This window comes from Saccopteryx leptura, chromosome 1 (assembly GCF_036850995.1).
Source record: "Saccopteryx leptura isolate mSacLep1 chromosome 1, mSacLep1_pri_phased_curated, whole genome shotgun sequence".
Taxonomy (NCBI): Eukaryota; Metazoa; Chordata; class Mammalia; order Chiroptera; family Emballonuridae; genus Saccopteryx; species Saccopteryx leptura.
Genome location: NC_089503.1, coordinates 235,934,556 through 235,947,475, shown reverse-complemented (window position 1 = coordinate 235,947,475; position 12,920 = coordinate 235,934,556). Strand labels below are relative to the sequence as shown.

At 34.0% G+C, this 12,920-nt stretch overlaps 1 protein-coding gene across 2 annotated transcripts in view; it reads right to left on the bottom strand.

The window, feature by feature from the left end:
• The window catches only part of GALNTL6 (polypeptide N-acetylgalactosaminyltransferase like 6), a 1,118,979-nt gene that overhangs the window by 652,344 nt on the left and 453,715 nt on the right, over window positions 1–12,920 (bottom strand). For both annotated transcript variants that reach the window (XM_066387896.1, XM_066387897.1), the window contains exon 4: window positions 11,826–11,964. In XM_066387896.1, the coding sequence (XP_066243993.1) occupies window positions 11,826–11,964 (139 nt within the window). The remainder of the gene's footprint in view (window positions 1–11,825; window positions 11,965–12,920) is intronic.

The window sequence follows — 12,920 nt, the reverse complement described above, 5'->3', positions numbered from 1 at the left end:
CTTAACCTGCTTCAAAGGATGCTGAATTCACTCCCAAACTCAGCCACTGAAATCATGAAGTTGTGGTCCAGATGACTGCTTCTCAGCAATGCTAGAAATACTGAAGCATATGCAGGGCGTTATCAAGAAACTGCAAACTGTCTTTTAGGTTTAATCTCAAATCATGTTAAGAATGGAAATTTGTTAAATATGGGGACAATGTAATAATATGGAATTGTGTTGAAAAAATAAGTAAAATTTAAAAATCAATTTATATGTTTGTGGTTAGAGATATCTAAAAAATTACCAAGTGGAAATAGAGACACATTCAGAACATTTGCTACATTTAACTTGACAAAAATATGAATGACAGTGCCTGTAATCATTGCATTTTATAATGCTGAATTATTTTAAAATAAGCATTTGCATAAAATTAACAGAATTTAGGAATGGCTCAGAGATGAGGACATCTCTTTGTTAAGCAACAATATATCTAAAGTGATTTTAAAAAAGCTTCTTCAAATTTTAAATAAAACAGAAAGAAAAAAGAAATAACTTCCATCTTAAAGTTACTGAGAGAAATAACAAATCATTAAGTCATTTTAAAAACTGACAAAAACACAAATTTGTAAACAGTCCTCTAAACCATTTACAATAATGAAAATAAACTTCAATAGAAAACTTCTCATACTCCTTTATGTTTTCCCAAAACAAAGCATTTACACTTTCTGACATTCTCTATTCACATTCACTAAACTGGAAGATTTAAAATACATTTAGTTTAACAACACTGTTTATTCTAAACAAACTTAACTGTCATTCCTTTCACAGTTAATTTGTCTTTAAGAATGTCATTGGTTTCACAAAAAAATAAGTGGTTCTTTTAACAACAGGAACAGGCCAAAAATAAACTTTAATTCAATATAAAAAATAAGTACCAGTATCTTATTTGTGATATATTTTCCTCTAAAATATATTTTATTACTTATGCTACAATGTCAACATTTATACTGTGGGCATTTAAGTAAACTTGCATTTGTGGTACTTAAGACCTTCGTATTTTTCTTACTATCACCTAAGCATTCTTTCTCACAGTTTAAGGCTAAAATTTAGTTTTAAATACGTCAAAACCTACATTTTAAAAATTCAAATTCCTGTACTGCAAGATTTGAGTAAAATGTTTGTATGAAAGTACTTGCCTGTTTTAATCCTTAGATCATTTTGTTGACTTATCTAATATATGGCTTTATTTTTTGTCTTACTGAGATTTTTTTGTACCTGCTTAGATTAAGCATATCAGTCAGGATGTTATATTGTCCTCCTAACCAATGCCAAATTCCAATGACTCAAAAAAACAAAGATTATTTTATAATTCTTCTGCATATTCACCACTGGTTGGCAAGAGGATCTCTGTTCTTTGTAATCAGTGCAAACAGCCAATATTGTGACCTGTCAATCACTCGCCAGAGTTAAATGAGAATACTATGAGTCTCAAGCTGATAATTAAGTGGTCTGTCTCTGACATAGTGCTTTCTGCTTATAACTCATTGGTCAGAATTGGTCACATAGCACAAGGGCCCAGGAAGTGTTATTCTATATCAGGGGTCCCCAAACTACGGCCCGCGGCCACATGCGGCCCCCTGAGGCCATTTATCCGGCCCCTGCCACACTTCCGGAAGGGGCACCTCTTTCATTGGTGGTCAGTGAGAGGAGCATAGTTCTCATTGAAATACTGGTCAGTTTGTTGATTTAAATTTACTTGTTCTTTATTTTAAATATTGGACTTGTTCCTGTTTTGTTTTTTTACTTTAAAATAAGATATGTGCAGTGTGCATAAGGATTTCTTCATAGTTTTTTTTTATAGTCCGGCCCTCCAACGGTCTGAGGGACAGTGAACTGGTCCTCTGTGAAAAAAGTTTGGGGACCCCTGATATGATCCAAAAGGAACATCATTAAAAATATTTGTCAAACAACACTAGTAAATACAGACATTTCAGTCTTCTGTCTCTTTTCAAATAAAGAAAAAACACAAATGATCTGGTAGGCTACATTTCATGGAAAAATGAACAAGATATGATTTCTTTGTAGACAAAAATTAATAATATTTAAGGTTCCATGGCTATAGAAGTTCATATCATGATAAAGAGAGCAATTTGATAACAAAGCAAAATGTCTTATGCACTTAATAGTTTCCAAATAGATAAAGCAAAAGTTGATAGGAAAGCAAAGTAATAAAGATTATTTCATGGTATAAAGCCAGTAGCCACTGCCACCGTCATAGCTGCCTGGCCTGTGCAGGTTCACGTTTGATTTGGACAGACGGTAATGAAACAATGGAGCCAAGAACTGGTGGGCCATTATCTTTAATCCTAGCTTGCACCCAGTGGGCAAAAAATACACACATTGGGAAAACACTTCCCTTTCCATTCAGGGCTCCCAAAGCCATTAACTTATCCTAGTTTCCTAGAATCAAAGGTTTCTACCTCACCAGCCTTATTCACCTTTGTTCCCCATCTCCTTCTCTCTGCACAAATTCTACACAAACTGGCTTCTTCTTCAGCACTCCGCCATATTGGCTGTTTCTCCTCTCCTCCACGTGGCCTTTCTCTTCTCTGCTCTCTCCTCTAATGCTAATCTCAGGAACTGAGAGAGAGCAAGCTCCCGGTCTGCCCCATTTTATAGTGTAGGAATTAAAACCTTTAATCCAATATACAAACAAGGAGGTCTCTGATACAAAGTCACTTATCTGAGGCATAATGGGATTCCTCATGAGAGTGCACCACCACACATCATGCAATCAGTCAAGGGTGTGGGGAAAAGCTTAGTCTTAAAACTAAGCTTTAGGCTATAACCACCCTGCCTGCTTACAGCCTGTCCCCCTCACCCAATGCAAACTATAAGTGAGCAAACACATATATATTTACAAATTTATTTGACCAATACATGGTTACAGTAAGGAATTAACTTTTTATTTTGCTCTTCTTCTGCCAATTTCTTAAGGTAAAGGCTTAGATTATTAATGTATGGCCTTTTTTATTTTTTATTTTTACAGGCATTGAATGGTAGAAGATTAAACAATTTTATTCTATGAATTGCATAATATATATAAACATTTTTATTTATGTTTATTTCAAAATACTTTCAGATTTCCCTTAAACTTCCTTTAAAACACTGACTAGTTAAATATATATTTTAAATTTCTAATGATTGATAATTGTCTTGTTTTTTTTTCTGTTAATATTTAGTTGTTTTAGGGTCTGAGAATATGTTTGAAAGGTTTTAATTTTTTTTAAAAATCTGTACTATTTGTTTTATAACCCAGGTCATGGTATACCTGACAGAATATTTCAGCACACTTGAGAAGAATACACACAGCTGTTGGTGGAATGCGTTCTCTTTCTTTTCTTTGCTGTTTTTTCTTATATTTCTTTTTCTTTGAAATGAGAAATATACACATTTCTCATGTAAAACAAATGATTCAGAACATACTTCAGATAATGCTAAATATGTCAGAATGTCATTACCTAGTAATTATGATAATAACCAGGCAAGAAGTTATATTTTGAGCTTGCATTAGTCCACGTTTTAAACAGTTATGCTTTTGTGCTCTTTTATAATTAATTATTATAATTCTCTGAAATGTTGGTAAAGAAAGAGAGTGCCAATTCAGTTTCAGTCAATTTCATTTGACTACAGGTGAGAGGAAAACCAATTTGCAATACTATAATTTGTCTGATGTCAGGACTACAGCCAAAATGGTATTTTGGGGGTTCATTTAGACCACCTTTGATACATTTATAAGTACCAGTGTTAGCACCTTGGACACTTCTCAATTAATTAACTAAGTAATTTATTGCCTTTTATTTTATCAAAAGCCTTATAAAGTGGCTTTACTAATAATAGATGACAGTTCAGGCAGTCAAATTCTATGAAGTCTGTTTTAAAAGGATTTCCTAACAGAGATGATCAGAATAGCTAAGAGTATAATAGTTAGCTACCTACCCCCAACAACAAAAAACAAAAACAAAAGCAAAAATTATCTTCCAAAGGAACCACTGGTATTCAGAAAGGGGAAATTTTTCTTTATTTTCTTTTACTTTTGTGTAGTTGTAATGATTTCTTGCAAAACCACTGTGATTCATCTAAAGTTCTCTTGGCCCCTCTCTCCACAGCAGCAGAATAAAATGTCAACTTGGCATCTGGCAAGTGACAAGCACACGATAGAAACTATCTGTATATTTCCAAGCATCAATTTACATAATTGTTTTAATGTCAGCGTTCTCAATTTTCAGTGGCTAGTTTTAGTCGCACTGCACTGTTTTTCAGTTCTAATCTTGCCATGTCACTGGGTGTGATAAAGCAGTGATAACTGATAGTTTATTTTGCTTTGACAGGCATTAAAAATTAGCTTGGACTGCTGAACGTACGTGAGCATGTTTCAGTGCACATGTGCGCGCGCGCGTGCATGTGCGTGTGTCAGGGGTGATAATCACTATTATTTGGTCACCTAGTACCGTGTTTCCTCCAAAATACAACAGTGTCTTATATTAATTTATGCTCCTAAAGATGTGCTAGGTCTTATTTTCAGGGGAGCCCTTTTATTTCTAAGCTTGAAAAAAACTGCACTAGGTTTTAATTTCGGGGGATGTCTTATTTTCGGAGAAACAGGGTACATAGAAACTTATTTATAAATAAATATTTCATCTGGCAATTTGAAGAACACTTCACAATAATATGGTATTTTATGTCTGTACTAAGGAACAGAAGAGCGTGTAGTGTTCATTACGGCTTTAAAGTAGAAACACAGGGAAGAGCAGAAGTGGAGGCTGAGGCAGACAGGGATCAAAGACGGGGGTTGGTGTTTTCTGAACTATTATTTTCAGGGCAACAGGGAGTCTTTTAAGTATTTAAGTTGGGGGAGCTAATGATCTGCCTTAGTTCTTAATGCTTACTATCACTCACTGCAGAAATTAAGGGGCATGTGTGTGGTCCAGTTATGAGATTATTGTAATCTGATTAAGAGATGATAGCAGATATAGTTGAGAATAAGGAAAGTACACGCATTCAAGACACATCATGGCACTGCGTTTTAGAGACAGAATTAAGAATAGGCAAGGAAAGAGACCTTAGAAACATACAAATGTGTACCGGTCTGGACTAATTTGCATAAACTAGCTCATAGAAACAAGTGAAGGGAATTCACTTGAATAACAGTTTTGTATAAGTACCGTGCACTAACCGATTACACCACTGGAGCATGAATAACAGTTTTGAAAGATTATTTCCTATCTGTTGTTCCCGATTACTCCTCCCCCAATCTGTGGCATGTAATGTAATTATCTTTATTCTTCAGTCATATTTAGACATACTGTAGGCTGGGAGATCATTTGATTCAAAGAAAAATGTTTCCCATCTGCCTCTGTGGTAATAGTCACACCCGATGGGAATGCATGGTAGTCATCTCAGCTTAATGTCCTTTAAAATTCACTTGTAATCTTGGTGAAAGAAGGTACTGCATCAATTGCACAAGTAAATATTATAATAATAAAGTCATGAAAAGAAGCCAGTGTCTCCCTAAGTTCTATGTAGTTTTCAAAACAGAGATAAAAACATTTCATATTTTAGGGTGGTTAGATTCAAACATTCCCGAGAATGTGTCCTAGCATTCAACAGACAAAAGTCAAAACAATTAAATAACACTATTATATTTTGTATATCATTTGTAAAATATCATTCTAAACATAACTCACTAATTCATACTTAAAAGAATTTTGACACATAATTATTGTCTTCAAAGTCAAAATGACTAAAAATTAGAATTATAGTTTAGTTCATATCCTTGTATTTTATATTTCCATGATATAATTGGAAAAAAAGGAAGAAAATCAGAGGTATTATCATCAGAAGGAAAAGAAATAACTGAACATCTCATGCTGTAACTGCTGTGGTAAATGAAAGGCAGAAACCACAGGCCGAACTGAAAACATAAGGATGGAGTGTTCACAAAAGAAAATTTATATTAAAAATGCCCACGTGCAAGCGGGCTGAGACCAGCAAAGGGTGTTGTTCCTGAAAGGGGGATAGGGCAGGGTTTATATGGATTTATCAAAGGGCTTTGGGCAAAAGCGGCTGACACTGCTGCATCTGCTGGTGCAAGAGAGTTTTCTCTGTATGTGGATTAGAGTGGTGTGGTGCCATGGCTCCTCAAAATCTGTCTGTACCCCGATTCAGCCCTGCCTTATCAGCATCTGGCTGTGAGGGAGGTCTGGGCCAGGGTACTAAGTAAGCAAGTCCTTCTTCCCCCTCAGGCCTGCCTTGTTCTTAAGATGACAGGTGGATAGCCATTTTATCTATCAGTAAACCTGGTCTCAATTTTAATGATTTTAATACACGGAAAGAGACATGAAGAAAACAAGTACCCCCCACTTTAAAGTAAGTAAATTAAAATTAAAAAGAACTAATTGATTTGTTCAGCATTATAATGCAAGACACAGAAGTAAAAAATTTTTAGAATTATTATTTAACATAATTTCCAGAAGGAATGAAAAAAAATTATTTAAAAGTCTGTGTATGTTGAGAAACTACCTTTTTTCCTCATATACACAATAGATACTATGCACTATACATTTAAGGAAGGAGACTCCTTCCCTTTGGATGGACAGCCACTAGATTAACATTCTTAGTCTCTTGACATCTTCTTGTACATTCTTTCCAAGAGAAAGGAAGACACACAATGAATGAGTTTAGGTTAGGAAGCTTATGATGCTTGGCTCATTTTTCTGCTTTGGAATCTGCTTGCCTGCAAAGATCAGACATCTACCTCTCCCCTCCATGCCTTATGTTATAAACTTGTCTTTGTGTTGTTAAGCAATGTCTATGACTTGAAGGTGGAATTTAATTTATTCTGGAGTTCAGTATTAGAAATCACACTTGGCCCACATCTCAACTATGCCTATCGGAATATTATCAATAAATAATAAAGGTAATACTTTACTTTCAAAGCATTTCTGGGACAATCTCTCATATGGCTCTGAAACATACGGGGACCAGGGTTGTGATACACAGTTGACCTTTGAACACCACAGGTTTGAACTGCCTGGGTCCGCTTATATGCAGATATTTTTCAATAAATATATACAGAACTATAAATTTATTTTCTCTTCCTGTGATTCTTTTAATGACATTCCTTTTCTCTAGCTTACTTTATTATAAGAGTACAGTACATAGTACATATAACACACCAAGTATATGTTAATTGTTTATGTTATCTGTAAGGTTTCTGGTCAACAGCGGGCTCTTAGTAGTTAAGTTTTTTGGACATGAAAAGTTGTATGTGGATTTTCAGCTGCAGATGGTCAGTACCCCTAACCTTCACATTGTTTAAGGCTGAACTGTGTTAGTCTAATAAAACTGTCACACTACCAAAAGTAATCACATTAATCTAAAAGGATATAAAATTCTCCCATATTTTCTTAAAAGTTGAGTAGTATAGAAATTTCTTTCAACATTTCATATCTTATTTATTGTCAAAGTCAGAAAGCTAAAACATTCCTATCTTGGAAATGTAAGTGAAATGTAAAGGAAAAGTTAAATGAAGAGGAAAGCCACAATACAGAGTACAACTATTTTAATTCAAAAATATCCTAGTTAGTCACTTTATAAATGCATCTTAATTAATGTATATGTGTATCAATTGTACCTATATATGCATGTATTTTATGACAGCAAAAAAATTAAGCTGATATCAGTGATGCATTTACTTGGATCTTCTGCAAAGCCTACCACAGCTCTCCTTTACACATGGCTTGTTGTATCCTAATCTCATGCATTTCCTCTTTTCATACATATAGTTTCATCTTACACTCATTATTTATATTATGTTTTAAGGAGTATATGTGGTAACTGCTAATTAATTTATTCTTATGTAGGGAGTAAAATTTTTTTTAGGTGAGAGGAGGGGAGATAGTGATGCAGATTGCTGCATGCACTCCAACTGGGACAATCCGACAACCCCATCTGTGATTTCTAATACTGAACTCCAGAATAAATTAAATACCCAGACGGGGCTCAAGTACCAAGCTACTATAGTGCCTGAGGCTGATGTGCTCCACCAGAGTGAGCCTCAGCACCCAGGTCCATGCTTGAACCAATCAAGCCATTGGCTGTGGGAGGGGAACAGTGAGACAAAGGTGGAGATGATGGGGGGAGAAACAGAAGGTCACTTCTCCTGTGTGCCCTGACCAAGAATCGAATCCAGGACGTCCATATGCTAGGCAAACACTCTATCCACTGAGCCACCAGCCAGGGCCTTAAGTATTCTTAAATCTTATCTTTCTAACAATATGTGCATATCTAAGCTTACCAATTTGCAGGCCATGCATCCTTCATGGTTTTCTGATTCCCTATTTTCTATGTATTTTGTATTCTAGACATATGTTTTATAATTCTTATCTTGTACTGGAGGTAAAAATAAGATGTTTTATAGCATACAAAGATGTGGCATCCCAGATGGTTGACTGAATAAAAAAAAGAAATCAATATACAGGTGGGGAAATTCTGAAGTTGAAAAAAGGAATCCAGACCAACCAGATACCTATTAACTGAACATTTGTCATACAGAAGCTCTCATAGCAAAGTTCTTATCAACATTGCATTATATAAAATCCACAGATAATATGTCCTAAGGACAGATCTCAGCCTGAGCCCAGGCACTATGGATATAGACATAATTAGGAAGAAACTAAATAAGGAAATATTTAAAATATGCATATATATTTTCAAAAATGGCCAAAAAGTCTACGAAAAAAATGACCAATACAATGGGGGAAGAAGTGGAAAATTTGTCAATACCAAAGCATAGATAGTATGAAATATTATAATTTAGTTTACAAAACTGGAAATGAAGAATGTATTTGGAAAAATATAAAAAATCTTAAAACATAACTGAAAAGCTTAGAATTTTTTATTAGGATGTAAATAAGAATAATCAAATTATTGTATACATACCAATTGATTTTTCTTCATCTAAGGCTCCTACTTAATAGGAATCTATTACTAATCTATTACTAATGAAATAATAAATCCAAAGGAATGTAGTTTATTTTATGCTAGTGAAGAAGAAAAGATGAGTTTTAAAAAAAGAACTCTTTCTAGATTGAGATTTCTGAAATCATCCATATTCTAAAATATTCTTCACAGTGAGCTAGAATATGCACTCAAATCAAAACACCTAGAAACAGTATTTCAGGAGAGGATTTGGAGATATATTTCTTTTTCAATTACAGTTTGCATTCAATATCATTCTGTATTAGTTTCAAATGTACAGCATGGTGGTTATCATGTTCTTGACCCAGTGGTTCCCCCTGATATTTCAAGTGTCCACCCGGTCCTACCCAGTATCATTACAATATTACTGACCATATTTCCTGTGCTGTAATTGACATCCCATGACTATTCTGTAATTACCTATTGTACTTCTTAATCCCTTCATTTTTTTTTACGCTACCCCTAAACTCTCCTTCCCTGTCAACTGTCAGTCTGTTCTTTATATCTATGAGAATTTCTATTTTATTTGTTTATTGTTTTTACTTATTTTGTTTTTCAAATTCCACATATAAGCCAAATCATATAGTATCTGTCTTTCTCTGATTTATTTCACTTAGTATAATACCCTCTAGGTCAATCCATGCTGTTGCAAAAGGTAAGATAACATTCTTTTTTAGAACCATGATTTTTTTATACTAAATATGATATAAGTAGAGAATTCTTGAAAATCACAAAAATTTTACCTTCTCTTCCATAGATTCCATCAATATAAACAAGTTATGATCAATCACCTGCAGCCTATTAAATTGATTATACTGAAAAAGGGGTGAGGTTGTTTATAATTTCAAGTACCACTTACACAGCTGCACAATCTTACAGTTATCTGTGCCTGTATTTTGATAAGCACAGATAAGATCAAAAGTATAAGACTTTAAACAGTGGGATCCCTGCAAGGCTTTCTTTGGCTCTTGGTTTTCTGCTTGTACGATCGTGACAAAATCAGAGACAACATTGGCTCTCCCAGCATCACTAAGAGTCAGATACTGGACTAAGCAGGTTGAACCCCCACTGTGGTATCTCACACTTAATACTTCATCGTCATCATCTCCAACCGTCTCAGTAAGGCTTTTTGGGGTTTTTTTTCTTTGTTGGTATGACTCTATTAGATGGTTATTTGTTCTACTAGATACCCAACATCAGTAAATCAGTAAAAATATAGTCACAGAACATAGTTAGGCAATGTTTTATTTCCTAACATAGAATAATGCCCTCTGCTACTGTAAACTCAGTGACTCTAGTTAACATTTTAAAGTATTTTTCTTTACATTTAACATTTTTCTTTTCCATTATTGCTTAAGAATATCTTTTCTCAAAAGGTGGTAGTTACACTAAAAACACACTCTGTGAGAAGAACGAGAATATCAACCGTCTTTTAACTTCACCGATTTTCTGCACTGTTTCCATCTGCAATTCCTTCCACTTGAATACACTTTAAAAGATTGGAAGTGTGGGGGTGGGAGAGGAGGTGGATGGAAATTATTTTCTGAGCATAGTTATTATGCCAACAATGCATTTTAATGCATCTTTGATGGTGTGCAATTAGGTATTAAAATTTCTCAAAACTAGAATGTTCTCGGTCAGTGGGAATTACTATAGATAATTTCAGGTAACCTGGGAATAATTTGGCTAGCTGGAAGGCCCAAACCCATATTTAAAGCATTCAGTTTAAGGAAAAATTGATTTGTTCTTCATATTAATCCTCTGCTTAACTATGTTGGAAAACGTAAGCTCACAAAAAACCTTAGGGGGAAACCAGTAATTCCTTTTTAAAATAAATGTATAAAGGCACAATAAGGTAACTAAAAATGGTCTCCCAAATCATATTCTTTTTTCCAAGAGTTAATTATTTTGCACAAAATGAAAAGTTTTATTTACTGTACATTACTGATTTAATTTATAGGCCTAGTCCTATTTTTATTAGTTGGCCTTATTTTATTTTCTCGGATTTTTTTTCTCTTATAATAATGTTGCCAAAAGAAGAGTGGGGTGGGGGAGGAGTAAACACATTGATACAGTTGAGTAGGTTTCTCAGATACGTGAGGCAATTCTACAACCTCAGATCTCGGTTATGTTCTCTGCTCTTGGCCACACCTTTAGCATTGCATATGATATCAAGAAAATCAAAACAAACCGGGGAAAGAAAGTATATTAAGCAATGTTAGGAGTAGACAGGTGTGAACAGAGAGAAAAGGGATTTCGGGTAACTAAACGTAATATTATTCTTGTTTCCATTTATACTATAGTTAGCTATAATTTAGTAAAATTGACAAGACACAAGAAATTCATAAAATGACAGAAAATTAACTGAGCAGTTACCATTACCTTTGAATTGTGGATACATTTACTTTAGGAATTCTTCGTGGAAGATGTAACTACAATGGCACTGATATTCTATATATGCAGACATTCTGACAGCACTAATCACCAGGGGACATGTTTGCTTCATAATTTATGTGATCAAATGTAACATTATGGGTATTATCTTAAAACATTTCATTTTAAATGGATATAATAGTCAACTCAGTAACAAAAATATATTTTAAGTTTTAGAGAGTCACTAACTCTTCTTTTGGAATTTTAAGTTATCCCAATCTAAATCAAACATATTTAAGATTACAAAATATAAAAGTTTTTTATAAAATTAGCAGGGCAACTTTTTTAGTAACATATCTCACTGTGATACACATTAAAAAAAACAGAGAAACAAAAAACTCTCTTCACAAGGGCTTGCTGATACTCACTTAGCATGACGAATATCGGGCAGTGACCTCTCTAGAGCAATATTATTGCTGACAAAAATATTGAAACCGTTTTCCCTGTAAGCCGAGTCATCATGGTCCTCTTCAGTGAGCGGGTAAGGTTTCCCATGTTCACCTTTACCTAGCAGGAGAAAAGACAATATCATTTATCATTTGTAAAAACCATTTCATCTTCTAACACAGATTATATGACTTCAAAGTGTCTCTTTTGTCACCGGTTAGTATGTTCCACAGAAGGTTCTATTCATAAGATTTTTATTATACCATACTATATTATTTCATTTAGAAAAAAGAAATATACTCATGGTAGATTTTCAGTGTATGATTCCTAACATTTGCATTCTGATTCTAATATCCATGCCGCTTTATTAATTTGATTTTTTCCAACATAATTGTATAAAAAGCTCTCTTTTCATGTATTTCCAATAATTGATATTATTTCATTTTATTCCAATTACAAAATTCCACTGAAAAGACACTCTTCAGTTATTTTTTAATTTTTCCTATTATAAACAATGTTGAAATGAGAATCTTTGTTTATATATTCCTGTTTATATATTCACTAGAATATGTTTGGAGTAAGTATGATCGTTTCACACATCCTCAGAAGGATAATATTGAAATTTACTGGTGAAATATATATTATTCATACTTTAATTCACCTTTTCTTGATTACTAATGAAATAACTTCATAACATTTTTCATTCGTATTTCTTACATTGCAAAATGATTGTTCAGAGTTTTTAAAAAAAATTTGTATGTTTTTAGAAAAATGATTTACTTTGTTTATGAAAGCTTTGTGAAGTATATACATTGTAAATATTTTCTAAGTTTATTTCATTAAACTCTAATTTAAAAAATTATACTTTTCATTTCTGCAAGCAAGGAGCTTGCCGCTCCATCCTACCATCCTAACAAGTAAAAAGCTGAACAGGCTGAAGTAACGAATCTTTTTTGGGTCTGCAAGAGGGTAGAGAATGCAGGGCAAACTTCTGCCCCTGAAATTAGAGAGAGACAGGAGAACACAGCGCGTTGAGGCTTACCAGCCCAGGGACGCAGGAGTGGGGCTGTCTGGGG